The sequence below is a fragment of the Trachypithecus francoisi genome, unplaced genomic scaffold (assembly GCF_009764315.1).
Source record: "Trachypithecus francoisi isolate TF-2019V2 unplaced genomic scaffold, Tfra_2.0 Lachesis_group2, whole genome shotgun sequence".
NCBI lineage: Eukaryota > Metazoa > Chordata > Mammalia > Primates > Cercopithecidae > Trachypithecus > Trachypithecus francoisi.
The window spans coordinates 68,346,123-68,365,399 of NW_022681465.1; the positions used below are offsets into that span (position 1 = coordinate 68,346,123).

The 19,277-nt window shown below is 43.0% G+C and overlaps 1 protein-coding gene across 1 annotated transcript in view; it reads left to right on the top strand.

Annotated features, from left to right (window-relative positions):
* ADAMTS12 (ADAM metallopeptidase with thrombospondin type 1 motif 12) overlaps positions 1–16,911 on the top strand; it is a 411,005-nt gene extending 394,094 nt beyond the window's left edge. Inside the window, exon 24 of the mRNA XM_033179311.1 lies at positions 13,040–16,911. Within this exon, the coding sequence (XP_033035202.1) occupies positions 13,040–13,218 (179 nt within the window). The 3' untranslated portion in view covers positions 13,219–16,911. The remainder of the gene's footprint in view (positions 1–13,039) is intronic.
* The last annotated feature ends 2,366 nt before the right edge of the window (positions 16,912–19,277 follow it).

The following is a 19,277-nucleotide window of genomic DNA, read 5'->3' on the forward strand; positions in this document are numbered from 1 at the left end:
AATGCTTTAGGTGTGATTATCACAGGTAGCTTCTTACTGACTTGCACTTAAGGGTGGCTTTCATTGGCCTTACTTGAAATTCCAGAAGAAGTCACCTAGAGCTCATTTTCTGAGGTGTTATTCATGTCTTCCAGACTCTTGCTTCTCAAAATATGGTCCCTGGACAAGCTGACTTGGCATCTCCTGGGAATTTGAGGCTCTTGGGCCTCACTCTAGACCTACTGAATTAGAATCTTCATTTAACAAGATCCCTGGTGATTCACATGCACATCAAAGTTTGAGAAGCACCTTGTTCTAGACCAAGGGACCAATCTGAGACTCTTTTCCTTTCATTTCATCTCCTTCTATGGTACCATACTTTAAACAGTTGAGGCTATAGAATCCCTTCTATGTTGTGTTATTTTTTATATAACTGAAGCAGCCACTTACTCTTGGTTGATCATGCCTAGTGTTAGGGCTTGTTATTTTGAATTATATGTAGGTTGTCTTCAACTGTCCTATGGCTGGACAATAAAATCTTCAATAATCAAAACAGGGTTAAGTGCATAGATTGTAGTTTTCATCTTGAAATCTCACACAGAATAAATGGCGACCAATAGTTGGCTGGCAATTGATGTGCTTAACAATGAATTCCATTCACTGACAAATATCAGGGCCACAAAAGTTAACTACTAGCTTCTTTTGAAGGCAGAGCCATGCCTACTCACATAGAAGGAAAATGAAAGAGGAACTGTAAGAAATTCCTGGGCCGGGCGCGGTGGCTCAAGCCTGTAATCCCAGCACTTTGGGAGGCCGAGACGGGCGGATCACGAAGTCAGGAGATCGAGACCATCCTGGCTAACACGGTGAAACCTCGTCTCTACTAAAAAATACAAAAAACTAGCCAGGCGAGGTGGCGGCGCCTGTAGTCCCAGCTACTCGGGAGGCTGAGGCAGGAGAATGGTGTAAACCCGGGAGGCGGAGCTTGCAGTGAGCTGAGATCCGGCCACTGCACTCCAGCCTGGGCGACAGAGCTAGACTCCGTCTCAAAAAAAAAAAAAAAAAAAAAAAAGAAATCCTTGATTTAAGAAGCCAGCCACCCACTCTGACCCCTATAATTCTCTAAAATTCTTTGAAAATATTCATTCAATGCCCAGGTTCTTGTCAGTCAGCTTTCACAATAAACATAACATAATCCTAAGTATATTTTATAATATCAGGTATGAATTCATATAAGGTTTAGTTTTCTCCAGGTCATTTTACTTCTTTTAGAAACCATCTGAAGTTTTAATGACTTAAAATCTAAATTGGAACTACTATTTCCACATTAGTGCCTACAAAACCCTTTCCATGTATCTATGTGGAAAAAAAATCAAGAAAATTCATTTACCAAGCATAAGCTTTATTCTCAGCATTACATTCATATTGATTAAAAAACAAAAGCAAAACCCTTAAGCCTACCATTCCTGGGGTTGTTTTGTTATTGTTGCTGCTGCTATTTTTAATTTGAGGAGGGGTAGAAAAGGCAAAAAAAAAAAAAAAGAAAGAAAGAATACTTAGATCCAGTGTTGATGCAAATGAACATTTGAGTTGTTAAATTTTCTGCTAAAGAATATTCTGCCAGATGAATAGGATCTCATTCATTCACTTATTCAACAAAATATTATTGATCACAAAATGTCTCAAAGAAGTGCTAAGAGCTGAGGGGAAAGACATGAGTAAAACACAGTTCTTGGCCTCAAGGAACCCAAAGTCATGGACACTATATTTGTCAACAACATTGAAATTGTTTTCCAGGCTTCTTTGGTGAACAAAATATTATCCCCTGTAACACAGATGACAACAAAGATACAGGCGTATAACTGTCCCTTTAAATTTCCAAATGTGGTTTCTGTTGAACCAGCAGAGGCAAACTGGGATATCCCCTCCAAGTTGCCCATAATTATAAGCATTGTATGTACTTTGGAAGTGGAATCCAATTGACTGATGAACACAACAAGCCTTCATTGTTTCACAGCAATAGGGAGAACTGATGTAATTGAGCCCTGTCATCATGTTGGGCTCATGGTCATCATCTAAACAAGTTGCTAAACATAGCTCTGGAACACAGACTGCCAATATAAGCCACTCTCATCTTCCACTCTTCCTTCTGGTCTCCTACTCTCAAAAAGGAGGGCCCCAGGACCTAGCATGTATCCAGACTCCAAGGACTATTGAAAAGCAAGGCTCTTGATCTCATGGTTTCCAGGAGCATGTGAGGATTCCAGGCTTGGTTGAGTTTCTTTCAGTCGTTTAGGTGTTGACCTAACCTGACAAGTAGGCCTCCTGTGTTGAGGAAAAAAGATGTTCTGGGCAGAGAAGACCTATTCATGTGATCTTCTCCTGCCCCATCACCAGTACACGAGATTCACTCTCTCAGAGACAAAGCTTGGGAGCTATTGAGACAACATTCAGTTTACAGAGGCACCATCTATATACCAGCTGTGTGATGTTGGGTCTATTGCTAAGCTTCTGTGGAACCCTCAGTTATTAAAAGAATAGATGCACCCACATCTATTGATTTCTGTGACAATCAAGTGGTATAGTATATGTCAAACATTGCCTAGTAGATGGTATATGCTTAATAATTTGTGTCTGTGTTTTTTCTACTTTCATGGAGGAAGGAGTGTATTAGCTTCCTGGGCTACAAGCACAAATATTCATGCTGCCATAACAAACTGTAATAAACTAGGTGACTAAAGACAACAGAAATCTATTCTCTCACAGTTCTGGAGGCTAGAAGTCCAAAATCAAGGTATTGGTAGGGCCACACTCATTCTCCTGGCTTCTGGCGGTTGCTGGCCATCACTGACATTCCTCGGCTTACAGAAACTGAATTCCAGTCTCTGCCTCCATTACCACATGGCTGTCTTTCCTCTCTGCGTCTGTGTCTCAGCACAGCTTTTCCTCCTCTGTTTGTGTGTCTGTCTCTGTGTCTCTTCTCCTCTTTTTATAAGGACACCACTCAGGTTGGATGAAGGGCCCACCCTAGTTCATAGTGACCTCATCTTTTTTTTTTTTTTTTTTTTTTTTTGAGACGGAGTCTCGCTCTGTCGCCCAGGCTGGAGTGCAGTGGCCGGATCTCAGCAGCTCACTGCAAGCTCCGCCTCCCGGGTTTACGCCATTCTCTCGCCTCAGCCTCCCGAGTAGCTGGGACTACAGGCGCTCGCCACCTCGCCCGGCTAATTTTTTGTATATTTTAGTAGAGACGGGGTTTCACCGTGTTAGCCAGGATGGTCTCGATCTCCTGACCTCGTGATCCGCCCGTCTCGGCCTCCCAAAGTGCTGGGATTACAGGCTTGAGCCACCGCGCCCGGCCGTGACCTCATCTTAATTGACATCATAATTCTATCTGCCAAGATCTTATTTCCAAATCAGATCACATTCACAGATACAAAGGGTGAGGACTTCAATGCTGGGGTACATTTCAAAGGATACAGTTCAACCCACAACCAGGGCAAAGACTTTGGGGGCCTCCTAGAGGTCCTTTTTATAATGGCAGATACCTTTGAGAGCTCGCACTTTATCCCTTAGCACACTCCATTTACAGAGCAGTTCAAGAGAGGGTATGGTGTGGTGCCCAAGTGTGTAGTACAATAATGCCTGCTTGGACATGGAGACAGAAGGGACTCACATGGGTCAGCACTGCCAGAAGAAGCTTTGTGGAACGGTGGCTGTCAGCTGAGCCTCCACCCTTCCTGTCTTTCTCCTCCTGGGCAACAGCCCCAGAGCACTCACAGACTCACAGCGACAAGATTGTGGGGCAAAGAACTGCCCCTCCTGTGCTCTCTCCAGCCTCCATCCACAGAGACTTCAGGAGAGGCTGGCTAAGCAACTGGAGCGACTGTATGATGCTTGGACTACCCTGCCAGGGGGCTTCCCAGAGCCCGGGAAGGAAGCCTTGCCTTGTTCCGATCAGCAGCGCACATAATGCACGGCCCAGGTCCCATGAACAACACCCTCTGCTCTGCTGGGACACGGGAGATGAAGAGCTCGAGGGATATTCCACAAGAGACATGCTTGGTCAAAACATGTACTCTCTGAAGTTGAATTTTGAGGAGGAAATTTAAAACAAAAAGAAAAACAAGGCCAGGCGCAGTGGCTCACACCTGTAATCCCAGTACTTTGGGAGGCCGAGGCGGGCAGATCATTCAAGGTCAGGAGTTCAAGACCAGCCTGACCAACACGGTGAAACCCAGTCTCTACTAAATACACACACACACACACACAAAAGTAGCTGGACGTGGTGGTACATGCCTGTAGTCCCAGCTACTCAGGAGATTGAGGCAGGAGAATCACTTGAACCCAGGAGGGTTGCAGTGAGCCAACATTGCACCACTGTACTCCAACCTGGGCAACAGAGGGAGCTGTCTCAAAAAACAAAAACATGTACTCTCTCTGAAACTTCCAAGTGTGTCAGGCAATTTCCTGTGGGGTTTTAAGAGAGACGGGGTTTTTATAAGAGGCTAAAAGCAGAGCCCTGAAGAAGGAAAGATGAAGACTCAGGTTTTGGATTCTAGGAGCATTATATGTTACCGATTCCTAAGGGCACTTAAAACTTGAGCCCCAAACGGGACTCTGGAAGCTAACAGAAGACATTCATTTGTTCACAAAAATAAGGCACAGTTAAGAGAATAAGGAGTTCTGAGGAGATAAAAAGAATGTTTTGCCTTTATGATCTGAAGGTGGAAAAAGCATAGAGATGCAAAGATACTGTCACACATTTGGGGTGGAGAGGATCTTATTTCCATTTCTACTTTTTCTGACTGTTCCATTTACAAAGGATAGCGGCCTGTTTATGAAAGTGCTTTTCTTCAAAACTATGAATAAAGGAGAAAGAAAGACGAGAGCTCCAAGAGGCACTCAAGGCAAGCTTAAAACAATTTCACTTTCTAGAAAAAAAAATATCTAATTGAATTCTTTACAGACCCGGAAGCTGTGGGCCAGTGCCCTCTGAGAACCACCTGTACGAGTGTGTGGGGTGGTCCCTGAGCAACCCACTCTCATTCCCTAACTCATGTATGGGAAAAGCAAGGCCAAGAAAATTAAGGGACACACTTACCCAGAGCTAGTTAGAGGAGAACAAGGGTTGGAACTCAGGTGACTAATTGCATACTTACTCTGGGAATTATCTGTACATGTCTTCTGCCTTCATCTCCGTGGTAAAGTTCTGCAGGGCAGAGATCACAGTTTATATATCTGTATCCCTCACTCGCTCTGGAAGCATTGGTTATTTTTTTTTTTTTAAGACGGAGTTTCACTCCTCTTGCCCAGGCTGGGTGCAATGGCATGATCTCGGCTCACTGCAACCTCCACCTTCTGATTTCAAGTGATTCTCCTGCCTCAGCCTCCCGAGTAGCTGGGATTGCCGGCGCCCACCACCACGCCCAGCTAATTTTTGTATTTTTGGTAGAGACAGGGTTTTGCCATGTTGGCCAGGCTAGTCTCGAATTCTTGACCTCATGATCCACCTGCCTTGCTCTCCCAAAGTGCTGGGATTACAGGCATGAACCACTGCGCCTGTCATGGAAGCACTGGTTATTTTGCTGACTGGTTGTTGGCCTGACACTCTGAATAGTATGATTGATGAGAGCATGAGCTCTAGAGTTAAGACTACCTGTGTTCAGATCTGGCCCTGCCATTTATCAGCTGGACAACCTTATACAAGTTCTTCACTACTTGAGGCCCTACTTTAGTCATTTGTGAAATGGAAAAAATACTTGTCTGCTAGTAGCACTGCAAAGATTAAATGTAGTGGGAATAGGAACAGCTCCAGTCTCCAACTCCCAGCGCGAGCGACACAGAAGACCGTGATTTCTGCATTTTCAACTGAGGTACTGGGGTCATCTCTCTAGGGAGCGCCGGACAATCGGTGCTGGTCAGCTGCTGCAGCCTGACCAGCGTGAGCTGAAGCAGGGCGAGGCATCGCCTCACCTGGAAGCGCAAGGGGGAAGGGAATCCCTTTTCCTAGCCAGGGGAACTGAGACACACAACACCTGGAAAATCGGGTAACTCCCACCCCAATACTGCGCTTTAAGGAAACAGGCACACCAGGAGAATATATCCCACACCTGGCCGGGAGGGTCCCACGCCCACGGAGCCTCCCTCACTGCTAACACAGCCGTCTGCGGCGATCTATCCGCAAGGCAGCAGCGAGGCTGGGGGAGGGGCGCCCGCCATTGCTGAGGCTTAAGTAGGTAAACAAAGCCGCTGGGAAGCTCGAACTGGATGGAGCTCACAGCAGCTCAAGGAAGCCTGCCTGTCTCTGTAGACTCTACCTCTGCGGACAGCGCACAGCTGCAGTCCATTAGGGGAAAGAGCGGGGGCCAGTGCAGACGCGAACGACTCTGTCTGACAGCTTTGGGGAGAGCCGTGGATCTCCTAACGCGGAGGTTGAGATCTGAGAACGGACAGACTGCCTGCTCAGGTGGGTCCCTGACCCCTGAGTAGCCTAGCTGGGAGACATCCCTCACTAGGGGCAGTCTGACACCCCACACCTCACAGGGTGGCGTCACCCCTGAGAGGAAACTTCCAAAGAAAGAATCAGACAGGTACACTCGCTGTTCAGCAATATTCTATCTTCGGCAACCTCTGCTGCTGATACCCAGGCAAACAGGGTCTGGAGTGGACCTCAAGCAATCTCCAACAGACCAACAGACAGTCCTTCTGACTGTTAGACGGAAAACTATCAAACAGGAAGGACACCTATACCAAAACCCCATCAGTACGTCACCATCATCAAAGTCCAGAGACAGATAAAACCACAAAGATGGGGAAGAAGCAGGGCAGAAAAGCTGGAAATTCAAAAATAAGAGCGCATCTCCCCCTGCAAAGGAGCGCAGCCCATCGCCAGCAACGGATCAAAGCTGGTCAGAGAATGACTTTGAGGAGATGAGAGAAGAAGGCTTCAGTCCATCAAACCTCTCAGAGCTAAAGGAGGAATTACGTACCCAGCGCAAAGAAACTAAAAATCTTGAAAAAAAAGTGGAAGAATTGACAGCTAGACTAATTAATGCAGAGAAGATCATAAACGAAATGACAGAGATGAAAACCATGACACGAGAAATACGTGACAAATGCACAAGCTTCAGTAACCGACTCGATCAACTGGAAGAAAGAGTATCAGCGATTGAGGATCAAATGAATGAAATGAAGCGAGAAGAGAAACCAAAAGAAAAAAGAAGAAAAAGAAATGAACAAAGCCTGCAAGAAGTATGGGATTATGTAAAAAGACCAAATCTACGTCTGATTGGGGTGCCTGAAAGTGAGGGGGAAAATGGAACCAAGTTGGAAAACACTCTACAGGATATCATCCAGGAGAACTTCCCCAACCTAGTAGGGCAGGCCAACATGCAAATTCAGGAAATACAGAGAACGCCACAAAGATACTCCTCCAGAAGAGCAACTCCAAGACACATAATTGCCAGATTCACCAAAGTTGAAATGAAGGAAAAAATCTTAAGGGCAGCCAGAGAGAAAGGTCGGGTTACCCACAAAGGGAAGCCCATCAGAATAACAGCAGACCTCTCGGCAGAAACTCTACAAGCCAGAAGAGAGTGGGGGCCAATATTCAACGTTCTTAAAGAAAAGAATTTTCAACCCAGAATTTCATATCCAGCCAAACTAAGCTTCATCAGTGAAGGAGAAATAAAATCCTTTACAGATAAGCAAATGCTTAGAGATTTTGTCACCACCAGGCCTGCCTTACAAGAGACCCTGAAGGAAGCCCTAAACATGGAAAGGAACAACCGGTACCAGCCATTGCAAAAACGTGCCAAAATGTAAAGACCATCGAGGCTAGGAAGAAACTGCATCAACTAACGAGCAAAATAACCAGTTAATATCATAATGACAGGATCAAGTTCACACATAACAATATTAACCTTAATGTCAATGGACTAAATGCTCCAATTAAAAGACACAGACTGGCAAACTGGATAAAGAGTCAAGACCCATCAGTCTGCTGTATTCAGGAGACCCATCTCACATGCAGAGACATACATAGGCTCAAAATAAAGGGATGGAGGAAGATCTACCAAGCAAATGGAGAACAAAAAAAAGCAGGGGTTGCAATCCTAGTCTCTGATAAAACAGACTTTAAACCATCAAAGATCAAAAGAGACAAAGAAGGCCATTACATAATGGTAAAGGATCAATTCAACAGGAAGAGCTAACTCTCCTAAATATCTATGCACCCAATACAGGAGCACCCAGATTCATAAAGCAAGTCCTTAGAGACCTACAAAGAGACTTAGACTCCCATACAATAATAATGGGAGACTTCAACACTCCACTGTCAACATTAGACAGATCAACGAGACAGAAAGTGAACAAGGATATCCAGGAATTGAACTCATCTCTGCACCAAGCGGACCTAATAGACATCTATAGAACTCTCCACCCCAAATCAACAGAATATACATTCTTCTCAGCACCACATCGCACTTATTCCAAAATTGACCACATAATTGGAAGTAAAGCACTCCTCAGCAAATGTACAAGAACAGAAATTATAACAAACTGTCTCTCAGACCACAGTGCAATCAAACTAGAACTCAGGACTAAGAAACTCAATCAAAACCGCTCAACTACATGGAAACTGAACAACCTGCTCCTGAATGACTACTGGGTACATAACGAAATGAAAGCAGAAATAAAGATGTTCTTTGAAACCAATGAGAACAAAGATACAACATACCAGAATCTCTGGGACACATTTAAAGCAGTGTGTAGAGGGAAATTTATAGCACTAAATGCCCACAAGAGAAAGCAGGCGAGATCTAAAATTGACACTCTAACATCACAATTAAAAGAACTAGAGAGGCAAGAGCAAACACATTCAAAAGCTAGCAGAAGGCAAGAAATAACTAAGATCAGAGCAGAACTGAAGGAGATAGAGACACAAAAAACCCTCCAAAAAATCAATGAATCCAGGAGTTGGTTTTTTGAAAAGATCAACAAAATTGACAGACCGCTAGCTAGACTAATAAAGAAGAAAAGAGAGAGGAATCAAGTAGATGCAATAAAAAATGATAAAGGGGATATCACCACCGACCCCACAGAAATACAAACAACCATCAGAGAATACTATAAATGCCTCTACGCAAATCAACTAGAAAATCTAGAAGAAATGGATAATTTCCTGGACACTTACACTCTCCCAAGACTAAACCAGGAAGAAGTTGAATCCCTGAATAGACCAATAGCAGGCTCTGAAATTGAGGCAATAATTAATAGCCTACCACCAAAAAAAGTCCAGGACCAGATGGATTCACAGCTGAATTCTACCAGAGGTACAAGGAGGAGCTAGTACCATTCCTTCTGAAACTATTTCAATCAATAGAAAAAGAGGGAATCCTCCCTAACTCTTTTTATGAGGCCAACATCATCCTGATACCAAAGCCTGGCAGAGACACAACAAAAAAAGAGAATTTTAGACCAATATCCCTGATGAACATCGATGCAAAAATCCTCAATAAAATACTGGCAAACCGGATTCAGCAGCACATCAAAAAGCTTATCCACCATGATCAAGTGGGCTTCATCCCTGGGATGCAAGGCTGGTTCAACATTCGCAAATCAATAAACGTAATCCAGCATATAAACAGAACCAAAGACAAGAACCACATAATTATCTCAATAGATGCAGAAAAGGCTTTTGACAAAATTCAACAGCCCTTTATGCTAAAAACGCTCAAGAAATTCTGTGTTGATGGAATGTACCTCAAAATAATAAGAGCTATTTATGACAAACCCACAGCTAATATCATACTGAATGGGCAAAAACTGGAAAAATTCCCTTTGAAAACTGGCACAAGATAGGGATGCCCTCTCTCACCACTCCTATTCAACATAGTGTTGGAAGTTCTGGCTAGGGCAATCAGGCAAGAGAAAGAAATCAAGGGTATCCAGTTAGGAAAAGAAGAAGTCAAATTGTCCCTGTTTGCAGATGACATGATTGTATATTTAGAAAACCCCATTGTCTCAGCCCAAAATCTCCTTAAGCTGATAAGCAACTTCAGCAAAGTCTCAGGATACAAAATTAATGTGCAAAAATCACAAGCATTCTTATACACCAGTAACAGACAAGCAGAGAGCCAAATCAGGAATGAACTTCCATTCACAATTGCTTCAAAGAGAATAAATACCTAGGAATCCAGCTTACAAGGGATGTAAAGGACCTCTTCAAGGAGAACTACAAACCACTGCTCAGTGAAATCAAAGAGGACACAAACAAATGGAAGAACATACCATGCTCATGGATAGGAAGAATCAATATCGTGAAAATGGCCATACTGCCCAAGGTGATTTATAGATTCAATGCCATCCTCATCAAGCTACCAATGACTTTCTTCACAGAATTGGAAAAAACGGCTTTAAAGTTCATATGGAACCAAAAAGAGCCCGCATTGCCAAGACAATCCTAAGTCAAAAGGACAAAGCTGGAGGCGTCACGCTACCTGACTTCAAACTATACTACAAGGCTACAGTAACCAAAACAGCATGGTACTGGTACCACAACAGAGATATAGACCAATGGAACAGAACAGAGTCCTCAGAAATAATACCACACATCTACAGCCATCTGATCTTTGACAAACCTGAGAGAAACAAGAAATGGGGAAAGGATTCCCTATTTAATAAATGGTGCTGGGAAAATTGGCTAGCCATAAGTAGAAAGCTGAAACTGGATCCTTTCCTTACCCCTTATACGAAAATTAATTCAAGATGGATTAGAGACTTAAATATTAGACCTAATACCATAAAAACCCTAGAAGAAAATCTAGGTAGTACCATTCAGGACATAGGCATGGGCAAGGACTTCATGTCTAAAACACCAAAAGCAACGGCAGCAAAAGCAAAAATTGACACATGGGATCTAATTAAACTAAAGAGCTTTTGCACAGCTAAAGAAACTACCATCAGAGTGAACAGGCAACCTACAGAATGGGAAAAAATTTTTGCAACCTACTCATCTGACAAAGGGCTAATATCCAGAATCTACAAAGAACTCAAACAAATATACAAGAAAAAAACAAACAACCCCATCAAAAAGTGGGGAAAGGATATGAACAGACATTTCTCAAAAGAAGACATCCATACAGCCAACAGACACATGAAAAAATGCTCATCATCACTCGCCATCAGAGAAATGCAAATCAAAACCACAATGAGATACCATCTCACACCAGTTAGAATGGCAATCATTAAGAAGTCAGGAAACAACAGGTGCTGGAGAGGATGTGGAGAAATAGGAACACTTTTACACTGTTGGTGGGATTGTAAACTAGTTCAACCATTATGGAAAACAGTATGGCGATTCCTCAAGGATCTAGAACTAGATGTACCATATGACCCAGCCATCCCACTACTGGGTATATACCCAAAGGATTATAAATTACTCTACTACAAAGACACATGCACACGTATGTTTATTGCGGCACTATTCACAATAGCAAAGACTTGGAATCAACCCAAATGTCCATCTGTGACAGACTGGATTAAGAAAATGTGGCACATATACACCATGGAATACTATGCAGCCATCAAAAAGGATGAGTTTGCGTCCTTTGTAGGGACATGGATGCAGCTGGAAACCATCATTCTTAGCAAACTATCACAAGAAGAGAAACCAAACACCGCATGTTCTCACTCATAGGTGGGAACTGAACAATGACATCACTTGGACTCGGGAAGGGGAACATCACACACTGGGGCCTATCATGGGGAGGGGGGAGGAGGGAGGGATTGCATTGGGGAGTTATACATGATATAAACGTCATGCACATGTACCCTAGAACTTAAAGTATAATTAAAAAAAAAAAAAAAAGATTAAATGTAGTGAAGCATGGAAAACACTGCATTCAACTATTTCCATAGCAATACTGCATAGCAAAGCACCCTGACACTCAGGGGTTTAAAACTACAGTCATGTATTTTTTTTCTTTTTTTTAATTTCAATAGTTTTGGGGATATCAAAGTAGTTGTGGGGGATAACCAAAACCCACATTCCTTAGTGGTGATTTCTGAAATTTTAGTGCACCCATCAGCCAAGCAGTGTATACTATACACAATATGTAGTCTTTTATTCCTTACCACCCCCAAGTTTCCTCCCTGGGTCCCCTAGGGCCATTATATCATTCTTATGCCTTTGAGTCCTCATAGCTTAGCTCCCATTTATAAATGAGAACATATATTTGGTTTTCCATTCCTAAAGTTACTTCACTTAGAATAATGGCCTCCAGCTTCACCCAAGCTGCTGCAAAAGACATTATTTCATTCCTTTTTTTTTTTTCTTTTCTTTTTTTGGTTGAGTAGTATTCCCTGGGGTATATATACCACATTTTCATGTATCCACTCATTGGCTGATGGGTCCTTAGGTTGGTTCCATGTCTTTGCAATTGTGAATTATGCTGCTAGAAACATGTGTGTGTGTGTTTTTCATATAATGCACAGTCATGTATTTTTTGGTGAGCATCTATAGGTCAGCCAAGGTTCAGGTGATTGAGCTGGGCTTTGGTTGGCCTTGGCTACTAACTGTAGGTTGAGTCTAAGTCTACCCCATGTGTCTCTTATCACCCTCGGTGGCTGCACAAGCCAGGTTCTTCTTATGGTGACAACAGAAGCTCATCAGGGAAGGCTCGTCCTCCTGCACATTCCAAGTCACTACAGAGACCGTGTCTACCAGCATCCCATGGTCTAAAGCAAGTCACAGAGCTGAACCCAAAGACAAGTAGTTGAGAAGGATTCTCCACCCACCAGGCAGCCATGGCAAGGTGGGAATGTTCTGTATAACACAATTACATGGGAGTGAAGAATTATGACTGATAGTTCAGTCTAGCACAAACACTTTGCACAGTGTCTGAAACATAATAAACATTCAGTAGATACCACCTATTATGAATTGTTATGGCTCCTTTCTTGGTAGACATATAAAGTCTTACATTAATAGAAGTTGTGCTTTTATATCTACAAAGGATAATCTTTGGACTTTTTTTTTTATTCTTTTTCTCCTTCACAGATTTACTTTGCACCAAGGACAAGCTATCAGCCAGTTTCTGCCAGACACTGAAAGCCATGAAGAAATGTTCTGTGCCCACCGTGAGGGCTCAGTGCTGCTTCTCGTGTCCCCAGACACACATCACCCACAGCCAAAGGCAAAGAAGGCAACGGTTGCTCCAAAAGCCCAAAGCACTCTAAGCCCAAAAGGAAGCCACCTTCCACCAGACTGCAGCAGCCTGCTGACCATGACATGCTTTAGCTCTGGGAGCTGCTTCATTGAGGTTTTGCTTCATATATTTCAGGTTCAACTTTGGGTCATAATGAAACAAAATCCATTGTGTTCCTCTAGCCACAAAATGTCCCTCACAGGAGGCCTAGGCTGCCGTACTTGCTGCTCCCTGATAGGAAGGTGAAATAGCTAGGAGAATCAGGCAGCACCTGGTATTGGCTCCTGGGAAAGGTGCCAGGTTGCAGATTTGTGAAATGTTGTATTTTTATTCTCCCTTGAAGATAAAAACAAAGAGACCAGTTTTCTCCCCAACTACCTCAAGAGTATCAGGCAACAGAGCCACCCTTACCCAGGGGACAAATAATCTTCTTAATTTATCTTGATGAATACCTTTCTTTTTTTTTTGTTTCCTCCCTGCCTGGGGCAGCTGCTATTTAAAATGTCACAGTGGAGCTTTAGGAACATTCCTTTAATTTATGCAGGCAGAGGACTGCTTTCTTCACCCCATGTTCCACTAGGGCAGGAAGAGAAAGTGCTTGTTACATCCCTCAGTCTCTTCCTCCATCCCTGTAGGGCTCCATATCTGGGCTGCTTAGAGTTCCCTGCCAACCTCAAGACACTAGACTAAGAGGAAACAGGCATAAGAAACACAGCCTAAGGGATTTAGGTCACTTACACAGAAAACACTTCTGGCTTGAAGAGCATTTCTATGAAAACTCTTAAAAAGCAAATGAGCAGAAATCAATTTCTTACTATTATAGAAAAGGAACTGTGGGCCTTTATTCTTCCCACTTTCCTGGCAAATACACACTCCTTCGCAGAAGGGAAAATGGGTCTTCCTGGCTGACTTCCTCTCTTCTGTACAGTCCATACAGGAAGCCTGAGCTCAGGTGCCACCATCGTCTTGCTGCAGGGGGTGTATAAGCTAAGACCTCTACAACCAGCTCTAGGGCTGCCACCTGTCCTCACCTCCCCTCAGGTTGGAAAATCGAAGTTCCATATTAAAATATTGCAAAAAACCAGGTAAATTGTACTAAGTACAAGAACATAGTGCAAACTTCTAATCTAGAGAAAAAAACATTTCTAAAAAGTAAGGTAAAGAGGACCTACTTCTCAGTGTACCCAATATGTCTTATTGGACAAGTATTTTTTCCATTTCACAAATGAAAGTCGTAAAGGTCTTTCACCCTGGGGAGAACAGGTGAATCAGGGAGTCCAAAGAAACTGAAATAAAAGTTAGAATGCTTGTTCTGGATGTTCCTACCTCCCACCAGAAGTCAAAGTAGGCTTGGTCTCAAATTCAGAGCAAATGTCTAGACAAAGTGATTTCTGAGGGAAGGTACTTACATGAACTGAACCCAGAGAAAGAGGGTAGGTGGGTGGGTGGAGGAGCATAAGCCTCAAATGGAAGAAGATCTTGGAACCAATTCTTGACAGGGAGAAAGGCAAGGATGTGGCCTTCATGTGATGGGCAGCATATTTTCTGACTCATGCACAGATACACTTAATACTCCCCATGGAACACAGTGTCCCCTGTCTCCCTTTACCTATCCGTTCAGCAGAATGGTGCTATTTAAAAATGGTGCTAATATCTAGATGGTGGCAGAACTAATGTAAACATAGATAGGCGTACAAATGGGTAAGTGTATGTGAAACTCTCCATATAGCTATTCTGTTAAACATGTAATGGTGTTGCTGTCCAATGCCAAGTTTATTGCTTGGGTACCTTGAATTTAAGATTTAATAGTATGTGCTTTTTATTTTTTTCCAAGCCATTAACGTGTATTACTCTCATGAATTCCTGTGGAAAATAAAACAGTGGGATTGGAATGAAATTCAAGATAGACCAGAAACAGGAGGAAAGTAGAAATGTTTACCTAAAGCCAGAGAATTTATTTCTAGATGATAATTATGTTATTGTATTCTCTGCCTTTAAACGTAAACATTGCTGGCTGATAGCAATCTCTGGTGAATAATGATTTTTGAGGATAGGAGACAAATTGTTAGTGACATGAGTGGAGAAGAATCTGATATTTACTAATGAGGCAGTTTGCAAAGACTGTCCCTGAAGTGTAGTGTAGGCTTTCAGGGGGATTCATTTAGTAAGCTACATTGATTTAACCTGGTACTGTACTAGCATAGGGTCAAATACGTGTCATCAGAGACCTGGATATGACCAGGCTTACAAAACTCAGGAACAAACTCAGATTCCTACTGACCTCAACCAACTAAACTAGGCCAAATTTCTCAGTATACAACATGGACCAAGTTATTTACAACCCACGTGGTGGAGAAGATGGTAGACGTGTGGAGAGAGTTTGGCCAGGTGCTCCATTCTAGGTCTTTTTCCAGTTTCTCAAAGGCAGAAAATTGGCTCCTAATTATTTGCCATGGATATTTGCTTCCTGTACTAGAGCTGTGTTGTAAGACAGCTGTGTGATGTCCATCATTCTTGACTCCAGAATGAAGACAGGGCTTGCTGTTTTCTGTCCTGATGGTATCATCTGCTGCCTTGGCGATCACTCAGTGATGAGTCATCAGTATTTTGACAGGTCCCAGTGCTTGCTGTACAAGAGGGGACTCAGATCAACAGGAAGACTCTGAAGGCAGGAACCTGCATGGTGTCTTCACATCTTTGATACTTGGGTGCTGACATGAAGCAGAGTTGTTGGTTTACTTTATCTAGGCCCTTCTTTCTTCTCACCTGGAACAAGCAACTGAGAAGTGTATCAGGAGACACTGGATACATATCTCTATGAAATAGGGCCATCGCAGGGCCTGGTACTTAACTGCATTAACGTTCTAAAACCCAGTTTGGTTTACATTGTCTTTCACAGTAGTATATTTAGCTCTTCTCTGGACAGTTGTGGGTTAATATAATTCTTTAACATAAAAATGTAATTAAACACACCACAAGAGAATAATATTCCAGGAGACTTAATAGTGATTACTTTTTTCAATCAGGAAATCATTTCAGTGCCTCCTTTGTAGGAATGCTTTGTTTTGTGATGGCTTTTCTTAAAGAAGAGCACACCACCGTCCAGTCTCCTGAGACATCCACGTCTCTGCTGACATCCCACTGTGATGCCTTCAGATAGTCAGTGAATGTTTCTGATAACTTTCATCTAGTATCTGAAACACAATGTGAGGGATGATATTGTTTTCGATAATAACACCCCATTCAGGTGACTAAAATCTTCCAAACTCTGAAAGCTGCACACTGCTACTCCAGTGAATGCAGGTCTTAGCTCTTCTGCTTTCTGACTTCAAGATGAATCTCTGGGACGATGTATCTGGTGCTCAGTCCGCAGTGATTCACTTTTGAAGGAGAGGCCACATGACATGAACTGCCTGGTGTTACAACCTAGCTAACATATTTGATGCTACTCCTGTTGTCTGTACTGCTAATTCAAGTATTATTCTAAGTTATGTTATTAAAAAAACATGGTGGGTAAAGCACAATCCTACCCGTCATTGTTCTCCAATATAATTGTATGACATACACGGCCCAACCCATTGCCCTCCCTGCATCTCTGTGCTGCTTTGCCATTTCCCCTTCTACCTAGCCTCCTCAAGGGGTACCTTGGTTGGTATCTCAGTACTTAAAACCAGATTGTAATCATAGCCTCCCTGTGTGTGGCATCAATAAATGGCCAAACTCATTGATGTTTCTGTGTGATTCCTTTACCCCTGCTGTGAAACTCCCACCACCCACCAATGTTACTACGGATTTTAGCAACCTGGGGAAGGATGCTGTCAATTTCTTCCTCCCACACTCTTTCCAGATTCTCTCCTACCCTACCCCTAGATCAGTACATCATCAGATGAGTCACATCCCAGGTGAGCCGATCTCTTCTCATGAATGTGCAACAACTGCCACAGTCCACCATATGATAATCTGAAGTAATGCCTAAAATTCCCCGAAACACTGAATTCGACATATTCATGCTGCTCACAGCATAACCTACTCCTTCATCTCTCCAAAGCTTAGGCTTAATGCTTAAGAGAAAATGACCCATCTCTAGGGGAATTTGCTTTGGGAATTCAATCCTTATTCAAAGATGGGTGCACAGCTCAGTAAATGCAACTAGCAAAAGCAGAATTTGTACATATAGCGATCGAATCTATTCACAAGGAATAAACAAAACCACAGGGGTAGTGAAGAGCCAGGTCTCTTCAGGTGATCCCTAGGATGTTTGAGGGCATGAATGGGAGTAGCAGGAAATGTAGTTTTGGTCAAGAAGGCATCGCGGAGAGCCATGGATACTTCCCTGATTATACCTGAAAAATTATTCTATCTGTGACTATGAGATCTTGCTAATACTGCAAAGCCCAGCTCAAATGCTACTTCCCCTGGGACACCTACCCTGAGCCTGCCAGAAAGACAGGGTCTGTTTTCCACTATACTCTGCTCCCACTATACTAGGTATATTTTCCACTAGAAAAGTAGCTCTTAATCAGGGGTGATTTTTGTTCCCCAGAGGATCTTTGACAATGTCTGGAGACATTTTTGTTTTCCACAATTGGGCAGTGGGAGAGGGAGGGAGTGCTATTGGCATCTAGTGAACAGAGGCCCAGAATGTTGCTGAACATTCTATAGGACAACATTCCCTCAACAACAAAGAATTGTCTGGCTCATAATGTCAACAGTTCCAAAGTTGAAAAACCCTGCACTAAAACAATTATCACCTTGTAGTGAGTAGCAGGGGATCTTAGTTGAGTAAAACCAAACTTTCACTAAAATTCAGACTTCTCGAAAGGACTGATGAGGTAAGTCAGAAAACCTCAAAAGAACTAAAAAATACATCAGGGTTCAGAGCACACCAGCTTGATTAAAGAATCTTGATGTTGAAGGGGATACACGATAATGAGCACAGCTCAAAAGAGTCTTAAACCAGCCCCTGGGGACAAAGATGTTTCGGTCCTAGAGCTATGGCAATAAATCAAAAGCAAGCAAAATGGAAAACTGGCATGTTAGGAGTTTGAATTAATCATCCTCCTCTAATTGAGATTTCCAATCAAACTGAGAATAGACATAATCAGCCAGATCAAAATATCAGCTTCAGTAGTGGTAAAGCTGGCTTGGAGAGCATGTCTTGGGTGCAAATGGAAAAAAGGTTTTCCTACCCTTCACATCTGCATCCCCGCATGGCAAGCAGCTGGAGATCTGCAGGCCTCCCTCCAGTGGTTCTCTGAGCTCTAGGCTTCAAGCTCAAGAGAGATGGGGATGGAGTAGAAAGAAACAGAGAGAAATAGACCACTCGACCTATTAACCTCAGTTACTAAGAGTCTCACGGCCCGCAAACTTTCACCAACAGCAGCACCCTCTCCTACCCTGGGAGGAGCATGTAAAAGGGTTATCATAAAGACCCCAAAGGGATATCTCAGTACTGTCCACTCTGGAAGTGGAGGTTTCATGCCCCTATGGGAAAGAGGTAAGATTAGCATGAAGGAAAAACCTGGTACAGGAAACATTGATTAAAAACTACCACGTGGGCTGGACACAGTGACTCATGCCTATAATCCCAGCACTTGAAGTCCGAGGTGGGAGGATCACTCCAGACCAAGAGTTCAGGACCAGCCTTGGCAACGTGGTGAGATCCCATCTCTGGGAAAAAAAAAAAATGAATTAGCTGGGTGTGGTAGTGTCCACCAGTAATCCCAGCACTTTGGGAGGCCAAGGTGGGAGGATCACTTGAAGCCAGTTTGAAACCATCATAGGTAACAGAGTAAGACCTTGTCTCTACAATAAATATATATATTTTTTTAATTAGCTGGATGTGGTGTTGCATCTCTGTAGTCCTAGCTACTTGAGAGGCTGAGGCAGGAGGATTGCTTGAGCCTGTTAGAGGCTGTAGTAAGCTATGATCAGGCTACTACTGCTCTTCAGCCTGGGCAACAGAGCAACACCCTGTCTCAAAAAAGAAAAAAGTATCAAATTTCAAGTTCTAAATACAATAGATCCTCATTATTTGCAGTTCCATATTTGCAAATATACCTACTTGATAAAATGTGTTTGTAGCATCAC